The sequence below is a fragment of the Populus alba genome, chromosome 3 (genome assembly GCF_005239225.2).
Source record: "Populus alba chromosome 3, ASM523922v2, whole genome shotgun sequence".
Taxonomy (NCBI): domain Eukaryota; kingdom Viridiplantae; phylum Streptophyta; class Magnoliopsida; order Malpighiales; family Salicaceae; genus Populus; species Populus alba.
The window spans coordinates 19919283-19938254 of record NC_133286.1 but is presented as its reverse complement, the minus strand read 5'-3'; the positions used below and the strand labels follow the sequence as shown (position 1 = coordinate 19938254).

The 18972-nt window shown below is 35.1% G+C and overlaps 4 protein-coding genes and 1 non-coding gene across 5 annotated transcripts; all 5 read right to left on the bottom strand.

Annotated features, from left to right (window-relative positions):
* Nucleotides 1–1582: 1582 nt before the first annotated feature.
* On the bottom strand, nucleotides 1583–2633 carry LOC118054677 (uncharacterized). Its single transcript, XM_035066348.2, has 2 exons — nucleotides 2519–2633; nucleotides 1583–2296 (listed from the first exon to the last, which is right to left on the bottom strand). Exons 1-2 carry the CDS (start codon nucleotides 2625–2627, stop codon nucleotides 1878–1880), a joined length of 528 nt encoding a protein of 175 aa, XP_034922239.1. The 5' UTR covers nucleotides 2628–2633; the 3' UTR covers nucleotides 1583–1877.
* A 2978-nt stretch (nucleotides 2634–5611) lies between these two features.
* On the bottom strand, nucleotides 5612–6485 carry LOC118054678 (uncharacterized). Its single transcript, XM_035066349.2, has 2 exons — nucleotides 6378–6485; nucleotides 5612–6154 (listed from the first exon to the last, which is right to left on the bottom strand). The coding sequence occupies exons 1-2, from the start codon at nucleotides 6472–6474 to the stop codon at nucleotides 5754–5756; spliced, it is 498 nt and encodes a 165-aa protein (XP_034922240.2). The 5' UTR covers nucleotides 6475–6485; the 3' UTR covers nucleotides 5612–5753.
* Nucleotides 6486–8634: 2149 nt separating this feature from the next.
* LOC118054676 (UDP-glycosyltransferase 91C1) lies at nucleotides 8635–11917 on the bottom strand. The gene is made up of 2 exons (XM_035066347.2): nucleotides 11616–11917; nucleotides 8635–10213 (listed from the first exon to the last, which is right to left on the bottom strand). The coding sequence occupies exon 2, from the start codon at nucleotides 10207–10209 to the stop codon at nucleotides 8788–8790; it is 1422 nt and encodes a 473-aa protein (XP_034922238.1). The 5' UTR covers nucleotides 10210–10213; nucleotides 11616–11917; the 3' UTR covers nucleotides 8635–8787.
* A 242-nt stretch (nucleotides 11918–12159) lies between these two features.
* On the bottom strand, nucleotides 12160–12231 carry TRNAH-GUG (transfer RNA histidin (anticodon GUG)). Its single transcript has one exon. It is a non-coding gene; the product is annotated as a tRNA-His (tRNA).
* Nucleotides 12232–16034: 3803 nt separating this feature from the next.
* On the bottom strand, nucleotides 16035–17597 carry LOC118054675 (mitogen-activated protein kinase kinase kinase 20). Its single transcript, XM_035066346.2, has one exon. The coding sequence runs from the start codon at nucleotides 17387–17389 to the stop codon at nucleotides 16214–16216; it is 1176 nt and encodes a 391-aa protein (XP_034922237.1). The 5' UTR covers nucleotides 17390–17597; the 3' UTR covers nucleotides 16035–16213.
* Nucleotides 17598–18972: the final 1375 nt, after the last annotated feature.

The window sequence follows — 18972 nt, the reverse complement described above, 5'->3', positions numbered from 1 at the left end:
CTTGGATGTAACTGTGCTGTTAAATTTAAAACACTTAAAATATTATTAATAATTGGCTGTGAAACGGGAGCCAATATGGTAGCATAATTAAAGACATGTTATATTGGGAAAATCATGGTGGTTGACTGAAATGGAAAAGGACGAAGGATCACTCTCGGACGGTGAACCTCGACGAAAACATTGTCACGTCAAGCATGGGCCAGAGGAACCCACTCAGCTCAGGATATCGAGCTGAGTGGCGACTCATTAAGTACCGACAATTTGACCGTGTTAGTGGCGGCTTCCCTTACTCCTTCACCAATGTCGTTCCAATTTGTTTACTTTAACTTTAGAACCATGGGACTCCTAACCTACCACTCACGAGACTTTATGTTAAAAAAGTTAAATTCATCGTGCATAGTACACCATTAAGCCTAGAAACACAAATTATAGTTTTAAAAATTATTATTATTATAATTTTAAAATTTAATTAGAAAATCAAGGTAGGATAATATTTGGATCACAAGTTAGGTTAACTATTAACTCAATCCAATATAAAAATAAAAATAATTATAATTATAGTTTTAAAACTTAATTCAAGAGTCAATTTGAGGGTCAGCTCTAGATAAAGTTTGGGTTATGAGTTAGGTTGACTATTAACTTAGATCAATATAAAAAAAAAAACAACCTCTTTCTAAAAAAAAAACTCAATGAATTTTTTATCAATATTTTTTCTCGAGCTGACCTGGGTTTTTGATCAGGTCAGGTCGGATTAATTCTTTCTTTATTTTTTTTTAAACCCAAACTTATTCAGGTTTTAAATCAGTTAGGCATGTCCGTGTCCACCAAATATAAAATAAGATAAATTATTCAGTCTAATTCAAAATATATCAAACACAACACAAAACAATTATTTGTCCAAAATAATCTAGTTGAATTTAATCCAGTTCAATCAATATTATTCAACACACAAAACACCACTGGCTAGATAACTGGAGCAGCTCTCTGAATATTATACATAACTATACCATATACACTTGATATAACTTTAATTCACTAAAAAGAGCTGCTATATATCCATGTAAATTAACATAGCCAGCCAGTGTAATAATTCTTTGCTTAATCTCAGTCACAGTGAAATTTAAGATCTTTTATAGCTTTAAAAGCTTGGTCTACATCCATCAAGTTATCCTGGAACTCTCCGGCTTTAAGCATAATTGTTCAAATCAATTAACAAGTGCTGAGATAAAATCTCAAAAGTTCAATATTTGATTTCAATAGCATAAATTTAAGTGTCTGGTCCTGCTGTAGCTTTTCAAAAACATTTTTTAATAAAAAATATTTAAAACATAATTTTTAATTTTTTTATAATAACACATTAAAATAATTTAAAAACACACACAAAAAAAAAGAAGAAAAAACCTCGCGTAATATATATATACGTACATCGTTGCATGATGTGTTCAACCATCGTCTAGCTGTGCAACAAGATCAGTCACGAATTCATTTTACTTGGAATACATGATCAACTAGATAGGTGTGTGAATTCCGATACACACATAGCTGTGGTAAAAGCCATCTAACTATTAATTAACATGAAGAAAAAACAAGAAGGATTATATATATAATTAATTTCATGATTCGCTGCCATTATTTGTATGCATAAGATTTTCCAGCTAAAACCACTGATCAGCTACGCGCTGCTATCTCTCACTAAAAACACCATGCTAATCAAGGTGAGAACTAAGATTTGCCAAGCTAGCAAGAACATCACCCTACGGGACCTTGCTCTAGAGAGATGGGAAATGGTCACTGCCATAGCTCGAGAGCATGCTTATTTGCTAATTAATCTCCTCTCCTCTAGTTAGATGACCCGGTAGGGGTAATTACTAGCCAACTCAAGTTGAAAATACATTTTGCCCTGGTGGTGATCCTGCATGCACTTTCGGTTCAAGATCAAAGGTTATCTGACTTGAAGGAGGTGCTGGCTTTGGAGATGGAGGTGAAATTGGTACTGGTCTTTCAAGATTTGATATCATAGAAATGCACCCATCAGTGCATTGAGACCCGATCTCAAGCTGGGATTTTGGTGATGCAGGTTTCGGGGGTGGAGGACGTGATGCCGTGGTCCGTCCATAACTAGGCGTCACTTGACCGGTTGATGGTTCAGCTTTCGGAGACTGTGGTGGCGGAGATGAATACTTCTCGTAATTGCCGGTTAATTCCTTGGGTCCTGGTGAAGGGATCGGAGATGGAGGTGGTGGGCTATAACGTCTTCCATAATTAGGTAGTGTTGCTACTTTGAGTCCAAGGCTATCTGCAGCACATGAAGAAACGAAAATTTATTTAGAATATTCCCAAGTTCTACATTTCCAGAACAAAGAGATTCAACATTCAAAAAATTTAATCTCTTTAATTATTTAAGTCCGTCATTTTAAACAAATCATGTTCGAATCAAGAAACAATTTATAAGATAAATAAACGTCTATGAAATTAGTGAGACTTGATGATATGTCTAAAGCAGAAGCTTGTTAATCACCTGGTAAAATCCTTGCTCGAGCGCCATTAATGGCTATGAGTCCAACAAAGGCTAAAGTAGTGGCAAGGAAGACAGCACTCGTCACCGGGCTCTTCATATTCTTAGGCATGTAATAATTAATGGATGACACTAAAGCATAATGGGTATGTGTTATTTATAGACCTTTGTACATGTACATATGTTGCTGTGTTGAGGAAGTAGGTAACCGTCCACATTAAAGTTTAAACTCGACTTGTTTCTTGATATTAAGAAAAAAAATGTTACTATAATTGTCCGTCTAAATAGATTAACTAATACATATTCGATAGAGAATATCGTTTTTTTTTTTTTTTTTTTTTTACATATTGGGTAAAATTTTTTATCTATGATTGCAAATTTTATTATTCAAATATGTAAGCCAAAGTTATATGATTATAATACCTAGCTATAATATTATAATTTGATTTATGACATTAATCTAATTCACATTTAGAAGCTCCATTTTTATCACACTAAATAAATAAATAAAATACAAAATTTTCAAATTAATGTTCTCAAGCATTGCTCTCGAGGTCTTTTCACAAGGCATAAGCGGGTCATCGTAGATATGATATTAAATTAGTTTTTCAAGGGGAAGCACCCGTGAACCTAGCTGACTACTCGGTGCTTGATCAAATATTTCTACTTGGTACACAAAAACACGTTTTTTTTTTGCACATATAGGGTTCATTCAATATCCACAAACAAGGACATCCACTCTTGACTTGATGCATCTCCGTTTTAAACCACATATATAGTAAAAAGTTGAATCAAAGACAATTCGATGACAAAAAATTCCACCAGTTGCATGAAGAACGAGAAAGATTGGCAATCTTTGAATGAAATTACTTTCAATTCAATAATAAGTAAGTTGTGGAAAAGTAAAACATTTCTTCAAAGATATACACTTAGGGTTTGCCATTTATGAAAGTAACAATCATGGAACGTGGTAGACTTTGAATGAAATTCCCTGTAGTTGACTTTATGATGGGCTCAGCTTTCACATTATAGTAGCAGTAAAACCGTGTAATCATGCACCAGAAGAATCACAAATTAAACCACCAGCACCAGCTAATCCAGGATTACCACGTTTAGCCCCATTTTTATTCACCCAAAACCCAATTCAACTCCGGTTTCAACCACTGCACCTGCATACACCAGAAGTGAAGCCAGTATAATCTTTATCTGGTCTTTTTAGAACACAATTTTTGTAGTGGAGGAAGAAATCGCAAAAAATTTGGTTTGTGTGGAACGAATATTGTGTCTATAGTAGTTGCAATTCACAGATATTAAATGTAAAATCTTCAAAAAGGTTGCCTTCGTGCATGCGCTTTCTTGCGAATATGGAAGATGAATTAAAATATTAGAAAATAATATAAATTATATTTTATAACTTCATTTAATAATTTAATTTTTTAAATTGAATTAATTCTTTAACATAATATCAGAATCTTAATAATTAAATAATTATGAGTTTGAATCTCACCATTCATATTTATTTGATAAAAATTAAGTATAAGATAATGTGAACTGTGCAAGTTTTAAGCTTTAAAGACTTTCACTTGAGGGGATGTGTTAGGAAATAATATAAATCATATATTAAGATCTCATTCAACAACTTAAATTTTTGAGTTGAATTGGTTATTTGACATGGAAAAATAATTAATAGTTCAATAATCTATAATTCCATACATCCTTGTAAGTTTTCGTCTGAAACCAATTTAAAAGTTGACCGCTCATTAAATTCAGTTAACTCGGTTGATCCGATTAAATTCAACCATCCTGTTAAATTTTCCACAGTAAAGTAAACAAGACTCCCAACTTTCCCTGCTGCCATGCACCTCTGCAACCAGCAGAGACCAGCTCTCTGCAACCTCATCGTGTCAGCAGCTTCGAGTTACATGCCACTATATATTTTAACCAGACCAACATTCTCCTGGGAGTTCTCATTCTTAAAAACAAGCTCCATAAAAACAAGTATATAAGGAGCATCTGCCACATAGTTAACCTCCCTCAAGGCGTGAGAGTACGTTATCAAACCCAAGACTAGAGAGAACCTGGATGCGAGGATGAAAAGCTCATGAAATCTCGACGGTCTACATCAAGTTAATCACATTGGAAGAATCCGATTACAGTTCTCCTCCCAATAAACTCCTCTCTAGTAGATGGTAGTTCTGATGCTTTAATCACTGCCAACAGCTTTGGTGAGTTCCTTTTAATTAAATGAATACATGAATTTTTCGAATTCCACTTGACACTTTTTCTATGTTAAAAAAAATGCTATAAAAGTCTATTTATACACTTTTAAAAAAAATTGTATGTTAGAAGAGCGAGTGAAATAACAATATATATGACCTTAAAGCATGTTGGTATGTGTTATTTATAAACCTTTACATAAGCATATGTTGCAGTGTTGAAGGTGACCGTCCACATCAACCTCGACTTGTTATTTGACATTGAAAAAAAAAAAAAACTGATACTATAAATATAATTGCGGTTTGGGATTAATTCGGGGAAAAATACCTAGTTATTGGTATTGATTATCAAGTCAACTTGTTAATATTTAATTTAAGTTAATTTTTTAATTAAAATAATAGTATTTTATTTTTTTAATTTTTAAATCTTGACTTTGTGGAAAAAAATTAAATTTAACCGAGTCAACTAAATCATAAGTTAACTTGGCTAGATTGATCAAGTTTTGTTGAGTCAATATCTTTTCCTGTTTAATTAAGTACTCGATCTAAATAAATTTAAAATCATGAATTTCATAAATTGAACTACCAAATCAAACTAGTAGTGATATCTATGATAAGATAAACTATTTAATTCAATTCAAAATATATCAAACACAAAACAAGATAATTATTTGTCTAGTATAATCTAGTCCAATGGATATTATTTAGCATACCAAACATTGACTGGATAACTGGAGTAGCTCTCTCCAAATATTATACATAACTATAGCATAATACTTGATATAACTTTAATTCACTAAAAAGAGTTGCTATATATCCATGTAAATTAACCCAGGCAGCCAGTGTAATAATTCTTTGATTAATCTCAGTCACCGTGAAATTTAAGATCTTGTATAGCTTTAAAAGTTTGGTCTACATCCATCAAGTTAATCTCATGCTTATTTGCTAATTAATCTCTTCTCTCCTAGTTAACTATCCATTCAATTAATCAGATGACCCCGTAGGAGAAATTACTAGCCAACTCAAGTTGAAAATACATTTTGCCCTTTCGGTTCAAGATCAAAGGTTATCTGACTTGAAGGAGGTGCTGGCTTTGGAGATGGAGGTGGACTTGGTAGTGGTCTTTCAAGATTTGTTATCATAGAAATGCACCCATCAGTGCATTGAGACCTAATGATCTCAAGCTGGGCTTTTGGTGATGCAGGTTTCGGGGGTGGAGGAGGTGATGCCGTGGTCCGTCCATAACTAGGCGTCACTTGACCGGTTGATGGATCAGCTTTCGGAGACTGTGGTGGCGGAGATGAATACTTCTCGTAATTGCTGGTTAATTCCTTGGATCTCTGTGAAGGGATCGGAGATGGAGATGGTGGGCTGTAAGTTCCTCCATAATTAGCTAGTGTTGCTACTTTGAGTCCAAGGCTATCTGCAGCACATGAAGAAACGAGAATTTATTTAGAATATTTCCAAGCAATTCTATATTTCCAGAACAAAGAGATTCAACATTCAAAAAATTAAACTCTTTAATTATTTAAGTCCATCATTTTAAACAAATCATGTTCGAATCAAGAAACAATTTATAAGATAAATAAACTTCTATGAAATTAGTGCGACTTGATGATATGTCTAAGCAGAAGCTTGTTAATCACCTGGTAAAATCCTTGCTTGAGCGCCATTAATGGCAACAAGTCCAACAAAGGCTAAAGTAGTGGCAAGGAAGACAGCACTCGTCACCCGGCTCTTCATATTATTAGGCATGTAATTAATGTATGACACTAAAGCATATTGGGTATGTGTTATTTATATATAGACCTTGTACATGTGAATATGTTGCTTTGTTGAGGAAGTAGGTAACCATCCACATTAAACTCGACTTGTTACTTGATATTAAAAAAAAATGATATTATAAATGGCCGTCTAAATAGACTAACAAATACATATTATCCTTTTTTCTTACATATATTAATTAATACATATGGTTGAGACCATCTTGATTTATTTTTATTAACATGGGTGTTTGGGTCAACTTGTGCGTACCTTAACTAATTCCACGATCCTGGAGTTAACGACCATATAAGTCTTCAATGACCATGAGATTTGTAAAATTCAAATTGGTGACCTCTAAAAAACAAATCTAGAGCCTGACTAGTTGAGCTACACCCCCTTAAGATTCCATCTTGATTTTCTAGCTACCAGAGATTGCTAGAATTTAGACAGTAAAAGTGACATATTATATGTTTCTATTTATTTTTTTAAATCATTAAGGGCAAAGAACTTATTATACATCTCTTAAAAAAATTGATAATAAGGTGGGTGAGTTACTCTATGCTTGTGAGACCAGGCCTTTTTTTTTTTTTTTAATCTATTACAATTGCATTTGTTTTTAATTTTTTTTATTTCCTTCTAATTTCATCATTAAATATTATGTTGATTATTAGTTGGACAACATAATTTATTTTAATTTGATTTTTTCCAATCACTTTAATATTTAATTAATTTTTAATTTTATATATGTCTATTTTAAATAAAAATATATATATTAAAAAAAGTTCCTTAACCCAGGTTATGAGTTTAGTTGGTTTACAAAGTTAACCAAGTTTTATTGGATCAATGTCTTTTTAAGTTCAATTAAAAGAACCAGATTCAGAATCCATGAATTCCACAAATCAACTCGTGAAATCAAACTAATTTTAATACCTATGACACTAGATTAATTAATACATATTCCATATAAAATATGGGTACAAAATCTTGTATATAATTGAAAAAAAATATCAGTCAAATATGTAAAACAAAGTTATTTGATTAGAATTCGTAGCTATAATTAATATTACAATTTGGTTAATGACATAACTCTAATTCACATATTCGGGAGATTCGGTCTTGCCAATAATACAAGGGAAAGACTTAGCCCTTGGTCTAAAACCATACACGATCTTCCGCGGTCCATGTCTTTATCGGCATGTTCTCCTCCCTGTGTTTGAATCTCTCCGAGGTACCGGTGGTCAACTGTAGATAGCACGTGTGGACTTCCTCCAAACGGATGGCTTCTGTCTTGAAATTCATCCTCCACGCGAGACAGTACCATATTTTATCGATTAAGGAAGATCCAAATGGGTACCTCAGTTCCTAAATTAGCAGGAGAAGCAATGTTTTTGTTTAATTTCGACAGCAAAGTATTCTAATATCCACACAACATATTATTTCATGAAATTATATTTCATTTCAAATAAAAATAAAAATAAAAATATTTTTCTTAATTTTTCATTTGTTTGAAAAGTATTTTCAAGCTAAGTTTTATTTAAAATAAAAATAAAAATACTTTTGCTTACCCTTTTTTTTTGTGCCTTCAAACTTTTTTTATCACCTAAAATTTTATTTTTGTTTGCATTTTTTTTTGTTGGATCCTTCATTTTTTTTTTAATTCACATAATTTTTTATTAGATCATTTTGCTTTTCATTTAATAATTATAATTTAAATTTACAATTGGTGAAATATAAAACTATTTTTAGAATAACATGAAGAGACGAGGTTATGCGTGATAGAAGAAATATTAAAAAAAAAATAAAAAAAAATGCAATATAAAAGACATAATCCATTGTGAATTACAATAGTCATTCGTATATTGTTTTCTTTTTTTTTCTCACTTGACTTTTTTATTCTCAATTTAATTCTTTTATATTAAATTAATTAATTTATGAATGAATTTGATATTTTATTTTAGTTGGCTTTAATCACACAAGGCACTAATGATGTTAAAAATAGATTTTGATATTAAGTTAATGATCAATTTAACAAAATAAAACTTTATTTTATTGATTCAAACTAATTAAAATTTTAGAATTGGAACAAATATTCAGTTTTTGTTTACAGTAACATTTTTATTTCAACTTCCCAACTCAATCTTTGAATAAAATCAACAATTTTTTTTTATTAGCATATACAATATTCTATTTAAGGAAAGCTCATAAGTATTTTATTAGTAACAAGCCATTTCAAATCTCAAAGAGCGAGCTCTCGGCCTTGGGTTCATATCCATGAGGTGAGCTATTCGACTCTTATGGAACCCGGGCCTTCTTATTCTCCGTAAGGTAATTTATAAGCCTTGCCACAAAACAGTTATTCCTATCCACGTCCCCAAACAAGCATCTTATTTCCCTTGCCCGGTTTCTCCACGATACGCCCGAGTCATCTACCATTGCCTTTCTCATTGACTCGGCCACTGATGCCCATGTAAATGATCCATCTTGCTCCTTTCTTGGTATCTCCAGCCCAAGCTTTTTTCCATGCAACAACCTTGAGTTTAGCCCTTGTTCATTAAGGATTGGAAGCAGAATCAACACGCGGCCAAACGTTAGCCCCTCTATGATGGAGTTCCAACCACAGTGAGTCATAAACCCCCCAACTGAATCATGACTCAGTATTTTCACCTGTGGAGCCCATCCCCCATGTACAATCCCACGATTCTTGACTCGCTCCTGAAAGCCATCTGGTAGCATATCCAACGCGTTCTTAGTTGACCCAGGCATTTTGTTGAGTACCCAAAAGAAAGGTAACGTTGAATTCTCCAAACCAAGAGCTAACTCTTTCAATTCTTCACCACTCAAAGAAGCCTCAGTCCCTATGGCAACATAAACTACTGAGTTAGCCTTTTGTTTATCCAACCACTCTTTGATATTACCCCACTTGTGACCATCAATATCATCATCTTCTTCGTTGTGTTCGACTATCGGAGGCAAAAACCCGACCGGTATAATTGGTTTTTTGTACAGCTGATCGCGTAAGAGATTGAACCACTCCGGTTCAAACTCGGGAGAGCTTCTAATGATCACAACATCACTCCCTCCAGCTGCAAAACCGAACCGGATCGAATCCGACGGTCCAGTTTCATCTTCCTCCGTTTTCTCCACATACTTTGCTACCTCATGCAAACGGTAAACAAGGTCTGATTCAAAAGGGATCCACTTGGGCACGACCGTGAAGTCCTCAGCTTTCGACCGGGGATCTCCAATATTCATCAAAGTTGATGGTGGCCCAATATAAGATAAACATGCAGCAGTGAAAAGACTAAAGAAGGCACATGAGATACCAAGCCTTGCTGCTACGGATGGTAGCCAGTGAGAAGCATAATCGTAGAAAATCCAATCTGGTTTTGAGGATTCAAGGAAAGTCGTCAGTGGTGGTTCAAGCAAATCAAAGCCTTTCTTTAGTAACTGTTGTTTGGTGTAAGGTACGTCTGTAGATGACTCTGCATAGGATGGTAAGTTGGGTACATGAGGTAAGGGAAAAGATACTTGAATAATTTCTGAAGATAGTTGTTTTGGTATTTTAGGAAGCCTATTAAGGTTCCTCGGCGTTGATACAAAGTAGATTTTGTGACCCTTTTCAGCTAAGAGCTTGGAGAGTCGGAGAAATGGTATGAGATGTCCCGTGGCTAGCCATGGAAACATTACTACTTGCAGTCTGTTGCCGTCTTCCATGAAACTGCAGAAAGGAAAACCAGAATTTTTGTTGATAATATGGCAGATATTTAATTATAGCCAGAAGACACTTGAAATTACTGTTGTGTCAAGCGTGACTGTGCTTTTGGATTATCACTTTCAAGGGCAAATCTTAAATCTCTCTCCCAATCATTCACCATTTTTCAACTGGGTGCCGGACTAAAACTTTTCTCAATTTTGTTTTTCTTTAACACTATTAGATATTCTTCTATTAAGCTATCCTCTCCAACAGTATATTATTAAACCCACCGGAGACTAGTTTATTTCGCCACCAGTATTATTAAACCCACCCGCCAGGTTACTTGTAATCAAAATTTGGGTGAAATCTAATTTGATTTTTCTAAGTTTTTAAGAATGATATTGTTTTAACTTTTATTTTAAAAAAAAAATATTAAAACGATATCATTTTAAATTAACTCAACTAATTTACGACTCGGGTTGGATTTTGTAAATACATTCTCAACCCCTAACAAGGAGAACTGTAGATGAATTATGGAATAACGAGATGCTATTTCCAGAAGATATTAGTGTTTGCATTAAAGAAAAACTACGAGAACTGTAGATGAATTACCAAGTTGAGGTATGCATGCATGCTGTTATACATGATAAAACCAACTGAGGATTTCTATTTACCTAGAGTATCGTTGGAGTAATTGATCTTTAAATTCAAGGTAGGAGAATTGGAGAAGGGAAGTTAGAGAGGGTTCAGGAGGAGGAGGATGAGAAAATAATGGTTCAGTTAAAAATACAACATAATTATTTATTGAGATGGGAATAAATTTCCAAGAAAATAGTTATGCTGGAGTGACTACTAGTTTACATAAAATTAAGGTTAACAAATCAACTATCCTACAAACTCATGATATGTACTTAGGAATTGCCTATCACAAGGCAGAGAAATTCTCAGTTTTCAGGAAGCTAAAACAAATTCACAGGGAATAGAGATCATGCTCGTATATCACAAAAATGTTTAGCCTACCAAAACAAATCAAAGAGCAGCCTTCTGTTAGGCGCAACTAAGAAGGGAGATTTATTTATTATTTTAGTTGATCTGAGGCAGCATAATTAAGAGCAAACTAGCTAACTTTTACTCGAGAATTAAGCATCGAATCACATATAGGCAACGAATGAAAAGAACAAAAAATGAATAAAGAAAAGAAGAGTCACCATTCAGCACCGATAATGAAATTTAAAGTCAAGGCAAAAGGCACCTAAGATCTAAAGAGAAGTTCACGGCTACAACAAAGCATAGAGATAGAGCTTGTGCGTTACAGAGAATGGCAGTAGTAAGTAAGGAAACAGAGAAGAGAAGGAACTACCAATTACCAAAAAGAAAAGAGCCCATTTGAGTAAAAACGAAAACAAAATACAAGAAGTTAGCTCACCTTGGATGAAGAAGAGAGGAGAGAAGACAAAGGGGTTGATGAGCTCAAAATCTCAGTGGGTGAGATAGGCTTTGGGTTTTTGCAACATAATATGGCAGCCAATACAGAAGATTGCATCAACAGCAGATATACATAGGGGGCACCGGAAGCACCATGAGGTCTCTAAGCAGCAAGTGCTGGCGGCGCCGGGGGGGGGGGGGGGGAGTTGAAAAAGGAAGAAAATCTAGAAGACCATAACCAGGTTGAGAATTGCAAACGACAGTCCAGACCAAAGCTATATCGAAAGTCCCACCATTAATCTTCATTCCAAGATTTCCTTCTAAAACTTGAGGGGATCTGATGATTATGGGTCACGTATGTTATCCTTGAGGTTGACTAAAAAAGCCCAGTGAATGGGATTGGGCTTTTACATCCCAAGCCCAAGCTAAAATCATGCGGCCTTATGAGAGATTATGGGATGGAAATATGACCCCTCGAAGGAAAAAGGAAAGGGATTAAAATGTGAATGTCAAGCCCCGATAAAAAATGAAAACATTCAAAATTATGTGGCTGCTGGGATTCGAGCCCAGGTCTCCACGGCCACAACGTGGAATTCTCACCACTAAACTACAGCCACATGATGATGCGTTTGCTCTCGACTTCTTTATCAAATATATGTAGGTTTCTTGCTTTCGTCATGAGCTGGGGACAAGGAAAAAAAATATAATATGTACTGCATTTTTTTTTATGTTCCGCGTGAATTTTTGCTTCTATCGACAGCTCGACTATTTAGTTGTTCTTTTGTAGTGATTTCCCCAAATTTATCTGGTGCTAAGTGGGTAAATGCGCATACCGAGGAAATTATCCAGGACCGCCGGTGCGGTTGCTCATTCTCTCACTAGTCACCCCAGGTTAAATACTCCAGGTGAAGCTGGGGAGACTTTTGAATGCAGGAAACGGTGTAATGGACAGCTGCATTGACCGGAGCAGATTATGAATTCAGTGGCTCTGCTTGTTCTGAAGATTTGAGCTTCACACCAGATGAGGGTTCCTGTTTTCTTGCGGGTCTGATGATGAAGGAGAGGGTGTTAACTTATCAAAGAAACAGATAGAAGGAGAGGGCATTTGTTTCTCCTTGTTACTAGTGATGTTGATGCATTTAAAGCGATAGCAAACACAGTGCGGCAATATCTATCGATATGCACCATCCCTATTGGTGCATGGCTGCTAGATAGTGTGTTATTCTTTTGAATGACCTTAGTGGTCTCGAATGACCATCTCATTGGCCCCAGAATGGATGCATCTCTAATAGCCTTGTAAACAAATTCTTTTGGCACTCTTCAGTTTAAATCCCTATGTCTTCCCTGAGCTGCCTTGACGTAGCATTCTTTTTGTGGTCTAGTTTGCTGGCCATGTTATCATGACTTGCAATGTGTATCTCACAGAAGAGGTGAATAATAGTTCTTGCAGTGTGATGAAACCTGTATCTCAACTTTAACTCTAGCCTAGGTTGTTCCTCAAAAAATCAGTCTGCAGTTGGAATACCCTCCAATGCTTAAGTTATTAAAGATGGTAGGATGGAATAATGTACAAGAAGAGAGAAATAGAATAAAGTTATAGAGAATGTGTATTTGTGTGCAACCTGTGTATGGCAAATCGTGTAAATTGTATGGCCTTGAACTTGTGTGACCTTCAATGGCTAAGAGTAGCTCTGATTTTGTGTGACTTGGAATGGCCTAGAGCATGGCCTAGAACCTAGAACTTGTATGGAATGTATGTTGCATGACATGCTTTTGTATACTCTAGCTTTTTATGTACAAGGATGGACTTGCAAGGTAAACTAGTCTCTTGCATTGCGACTCGTCTCTGGTGACCGGTTGCATTTATACACTAGTCCTTGAATTTTTTCCATAGAGAAGAAGGCATGTCATTAGTGGAGAAGTTAGTGATCGTAATAGGTTGCGGAGCTGAAAAATAGTGCTTGTCAACGCTATTCAGTGCTTTTCGTGTAGGAAAAAGCCATTGGCTAGCCATGGCGGTGTGTTATGTGCAAGCCTTGGAACATAAAATAATATCGGTGTGTTAGCAAGGAATTCTATCCAAATGGAATGAAAAGAATTGCCCTACATGAATGGTATAATAGAGCGATGGCATCAGTTTGTCAACAAATTGCCGTCAACGAAATCGCTGGAAAAAAAAAGTGAAAAAGTAGCAGAAAAGAATTTCCAGAGAAGGATCCAGATTCAGTTGTGAGGGACCTTTTATCTATGATTGGTTCTGCACACAAATCGCCAGCTATTCCGAGCAACATATCAGAGGAAGGTAAGGATTTTCTCCGGTGTTTCTTTGCAAGGAATCCTGCACGGAGATCAACAGCAAGTGAGCTCCTGAGTAACAAGTATGTGATGGCATTTAAGGAAGAAGGAGAGAGAAAGGTTAGTGAAGGAGAGGAGGTCTTGAATCCTGAAAGGTTCAGTTTACCACTGTCTTCAACTTATGAGGCGAGGACATCTTTGTATCTTCGGAGCATTCTTCATCCGGTTCCCTTTTAGAAGACACTGAACAGTTTTCCAGCTCCAGCATTGTTCCTGATGTCTCTCCAATGTTTACAAATGCATCAGATTAACAAGTTGGGAGTGTGGTGTGCTCAGTTTTCTTCCCTTCAACATTAAATTTAATGACTGTGTTCGGATGCTCTTCAATCAATCAAAAATTGATTACTTGTTTTCAATCTTTTTCTTCTGTTATACTAATAACTTCTTTCTGCTGCATTTACACTCTTTTTTTCCTACCATTTATTGTCTGCAACGAATTATGACGCTGTTGCTCTAATATTTCATTTGCTGGTGCTACTAGGAAAAAGTTGAAAGCACAAAAGAACTGAACAGATGTGATAGTGATATGGTTAGAATGTAGTATTGGTTACATGAAATTGACTGTTATGTCAAGAGAGCTGAAGAGGCAGTGCCAGATGGTACTTCTACATTCAGCTTCAGCGTTGATTTTATGTGCAGTTATTACTCATTCCAACTCCATACATTTGATCATTTGGTGGTCTCTTCCAAGTTCTTGCACTGTAATGCTTCAGATTTTCCCTTTTTCTTACTTGTCTACTTTCTAGTTACGAGTATATTGTCATCATGCAAGTTGATTTCCCTTTTTATAGTGGTAATGGTAGAAATCTGTATGTTCTTGATGCCTTAGCTGGAGTTGAGAGATTGAAGTGTCAGGAATTAGCTGCAGCTGGCAATGTTCATACCAAAAATGTCACTACAGCCGTTCAAAAGTTCTGGAAAGTGATGATTATTAGGAAATAAAGAGTAGATAACAGAACTAAAAAATGTAGACAAAGTGAGTCTTTGGAGTCCTTGGCATGAACTTGAACTTGGTAAACAACGATGAGAAGAACAAGGTTATGATTAGCTTATTATGATTCTGGGAGAGCTTATAAAGATTGGATTCTATATCTGTTGTCATGCCATTTTTATGAGTGTTCACCTACCCTGTAGTCTGTCCAAAGTGTGCATACCTTGCAGGACACCACACTTGAACGTGCATAGTTTGCCCCTCGGAACATTAGCTGGTATCATTTATCAACTGTATCCTCAATGTCTGTAATTACTGCCATGTCGATTCTGGTTGTACTGCAATCAGGTTCCAGGAAAAAAAGAGTCATGGAAAGATTCAAAAAATAGTATGGAAAAAAAAAAAAACAATTTCCATAGCAAATTAGCATTTAAGGACTGGATGCACTTACTTTAGCAGTGAAGGCTACTCGAAGAACAAATACTGCAGTTCTGCTCTTCAAAAGGAAGTTGAAACAAAGGGGGAAGTGGGGATAGATGAACTTCAACACATACATGTAGCAGTAGTCAAGTGATGACAATCTTCAAGGGAATATTTCAATGACAGTTGATTGCAACTAAACTGACAAAAAGAACTGCAAAAGTTTCAAAAAAAAATTCATAATTTCCCAGAGTGACCACTGCAGAATTTGAAAATCCTAAACACAAAGTTGGAACTTCAGAAGGCTTTCCTGACAGATATTCCTACATTCTCTATGGATTAAATTGGAAATGGATCTTATTGTGGTTTATTTTGGAGTTAAAAGTGGAAAAATTGAAACTCATTTTTCCAATAATCTAAGTAGCTTCGGATGAATTTTGTTGTGATGTGGAAGATCTGAGTCTTATTGCATCTGTTAATCAAACTGCAGCTAGTAAGAGAATGATTAGTTAACTTGGGCATGAAAAGTTTTATTATTCTCCAGGAAGTTGATTTCTCAGTTACTTGCACATCCAAGACAGAAACAGAGGTTTTAACCCTTAACATTTAGTCAATAGGATGTTAAGAACCTACTTATATGAATGGATTAAGGATCATAAGCTGGAAAAAGGTGTGATAGCAGCTGTAAATTAAAAATAACAATAAAGAAAGATATCAATCAATAACAAACACGGTTCTTCTATCTATATTGCTGACTAAAATCAACGAATCATTGATTACAAGAACAAAATTATCTTGTGATCTACTGCAATATGCAGAAAAAATGAAAGAATTTTCAACAAAGAATGTCAACCTAGACATGTTTGAATGAAAAGTCTGCAATTGATTCACTTTTATGCACCAGCAGGGATAGTGCAGGTTGCTGGATACTGCACTGCGTTTGCTTCAACCCTTGATGCATGTTTCATTGCATCAACATCACTGGTAATGCCCTCTTCATCATCAGACCAAGGAGAGAAACACGAACCCTCATCTGATGTGAAGCTCCACTCTTCATAAAGAGAAGGGTCACTAAACTCATCATCTGTCCCGCATAATGTGACAGTCCATTCCACACTTTCAGCATCCGAAGTCTCCACAAACTCAACACCATCTAAGTCCACTCCTGACATAAAAGGTTCATCCAGCAACATCTCAGCAGTAAACCTGAACATTGGGTTCGCCACAAAACACCTTTTCAAGAAATCCTTAGCGTCCTTCGAAATCTGAGAAGGAATTTTAGGCGATTCATATCCATCACCGATCTTCCTCAGAAGCTCTTCAGTAGTAACATGAGGTTTCAAATCCCAAGCTGGCTTCCCAGTAAGCATCTCAAGAACGACACAACCAAGAGCCCATATGTCGCAAGGAGACTCTTGAACATGATTAGCCACGGTCTCTGGAGCCATGTACAAAGCAGTCCCTCTTAAATAAGGGTCAATTTTCATTTTCTTGTTCCTCTTCTCTGATTTCTTCGCCAACCCAAAATCCCCAACCTTTGCCACAAATTCACCTGCCTTCGCCCTATTGGAAACAAGCAGTATATTCTCAGGCTTGAGATCACAATGCACATAACCACGACTATGAATATAACAAATCCCTTCAAGAATAGACCTAGTGTATCTTTTCACATCCAATTCAGGCAAACCAACACCATCGGATTTCTTGATAAGACAAGCTAGGTTCCCTCCTGATGCATACTCTAACAACACATTATAAAACATCTCACCATCTTTATTACTAGTAGTTTCTTCACCAAAACACTTGATGATAAAAGGGCATCCATTGAGACAGTTAAATACCTCTTTCTCCTTTTGAAGGGAGCAAGAAGCAGAGACCTCTGCAGACTTGACAGCCATAACTGGAGGATAATAGCCGTTTCTTGATTTGGGGTTCTTTAAACTTGCTAAATAAACTGATCCAAACCCTCCTTTGCCAATAAGTGGCCCTCTTGACCATGCCACTCCACCATTGTTATTGTTGCACTTCATGCTCTCCTCTTCTTCTATGTGTTTTGCCTTTCTCTTCATTGCTAGCAGCTCCTGCTTTTGTTTCCCTGTTTTCTAAGCTAAACGCAACTGAATTGTCAACAAAAAGTCCCTCTAGGGTTTCTGATATACAGGGAAAGCGAGTTTGAAAGCCTTTAACGCGTCTGGATTTGGATTTTCACCGATTGTAAATTGTTTATGTGCTATTTGCAAACCAAACCTCGCTGTATATTCGGATTGCTATGTCGCCATACGTTGTCGGGAACGTTCAAATTTTATTTTATTTTTTTGCAGCTGTTGTCCCTGAGCTATTAAGTTTACGGCACATAGAGGCTTATACTAACAAATTGATCTATCTGGTCCTTGAACTATCGTCTTCTGCATGTCTTCGTTTGATTTCACCGTTAGGTACAGGTTAACCTTTAACCTTTGACCTTTTCTCAAAACCCCTTCTAACTTCTAAGAATATCCATGATATTTTGCTTTAAGATTTTCACAATGCTAGTAAAAATTAGATCTATTTCTAGAAATGATTTCAACAATTTCAAAATTAGATTTTTGTTTTGTTTTATGATATATTTCAACCCCCTCCCCAGTAAAATTTAGGAGCTTACCAGTTTATTTTATATATATATTATGAATTTTTAAGCGAAAAAAAAATCTGAGCATAAAAAATAAATAATATTTCAACGATTTAGTTGAACATTTATTAGCACAAACCTCAATGAATCACAATCTTAAATTATATATATATAAAAAAAAAACCTTTAAAATACGTAAGATATTTTAATAAAAAAAAATACATAAAACGACTCCAAAAATAAAACCCAGCTATTAAATTTACTCTGTGGGATTTTGTTTTTGCATGCAGTCAACTATATTAGCTAATAGCAGGGAGCAAGGAGTATCATATCACTAGAACAAGGACTTAAGTGATCACCATAGAAAGTTGAGGGGCTAATTGATGACATCCTCTTGATTAAGTGTTTCTTAAGCTAACTCTTCCAAAGGAGAGAATCTAAATCCTAAGTTGCTAACCTCTTTGAAAGTGCAGCTACAGGGAAGCTGATATCATAAGGCCAACTGCTTATTGATAAGTGCCCATTTGATAAGTAGACCTACTTTTCACGTACTTTAACATTTATTTTCCTCTCATGCTCAACATTAAATAGTGTATTTATTGATGTAACTAGTGGAAACAAAATTTAATTACAAAATACGTTTAATGTTAAGATTTAAGAAAGTAATGCTCAAAATTAGTGTGTTGTTGTTAAGAAATCCAATATTAATATCTCGTGTTGATGGCTAATTTAAGTATATTAAATCTAAATTCAAATCTAATTTTGCCCATACACTCCATTTGAGTTCTAATTCAACTTGATCCATCATTCTTTATTAGGGTTCAAACTTTTTATTTTTAATCATAGATATAAAAAACATTGACTTGATATAAAATCTGTATTACAATTCAAACAAGTTGATTCACAAGTTAACTTAAATTATAATTTTAAAAAATAAAATAATATCATTTAAAAAAAACCTAAAAAATATCTTAAATAAAATTTCAAGTCAATTTATTAATTTGACAAACCAAACCGGTTTTTTATGTTTTTTTTTTATAATTA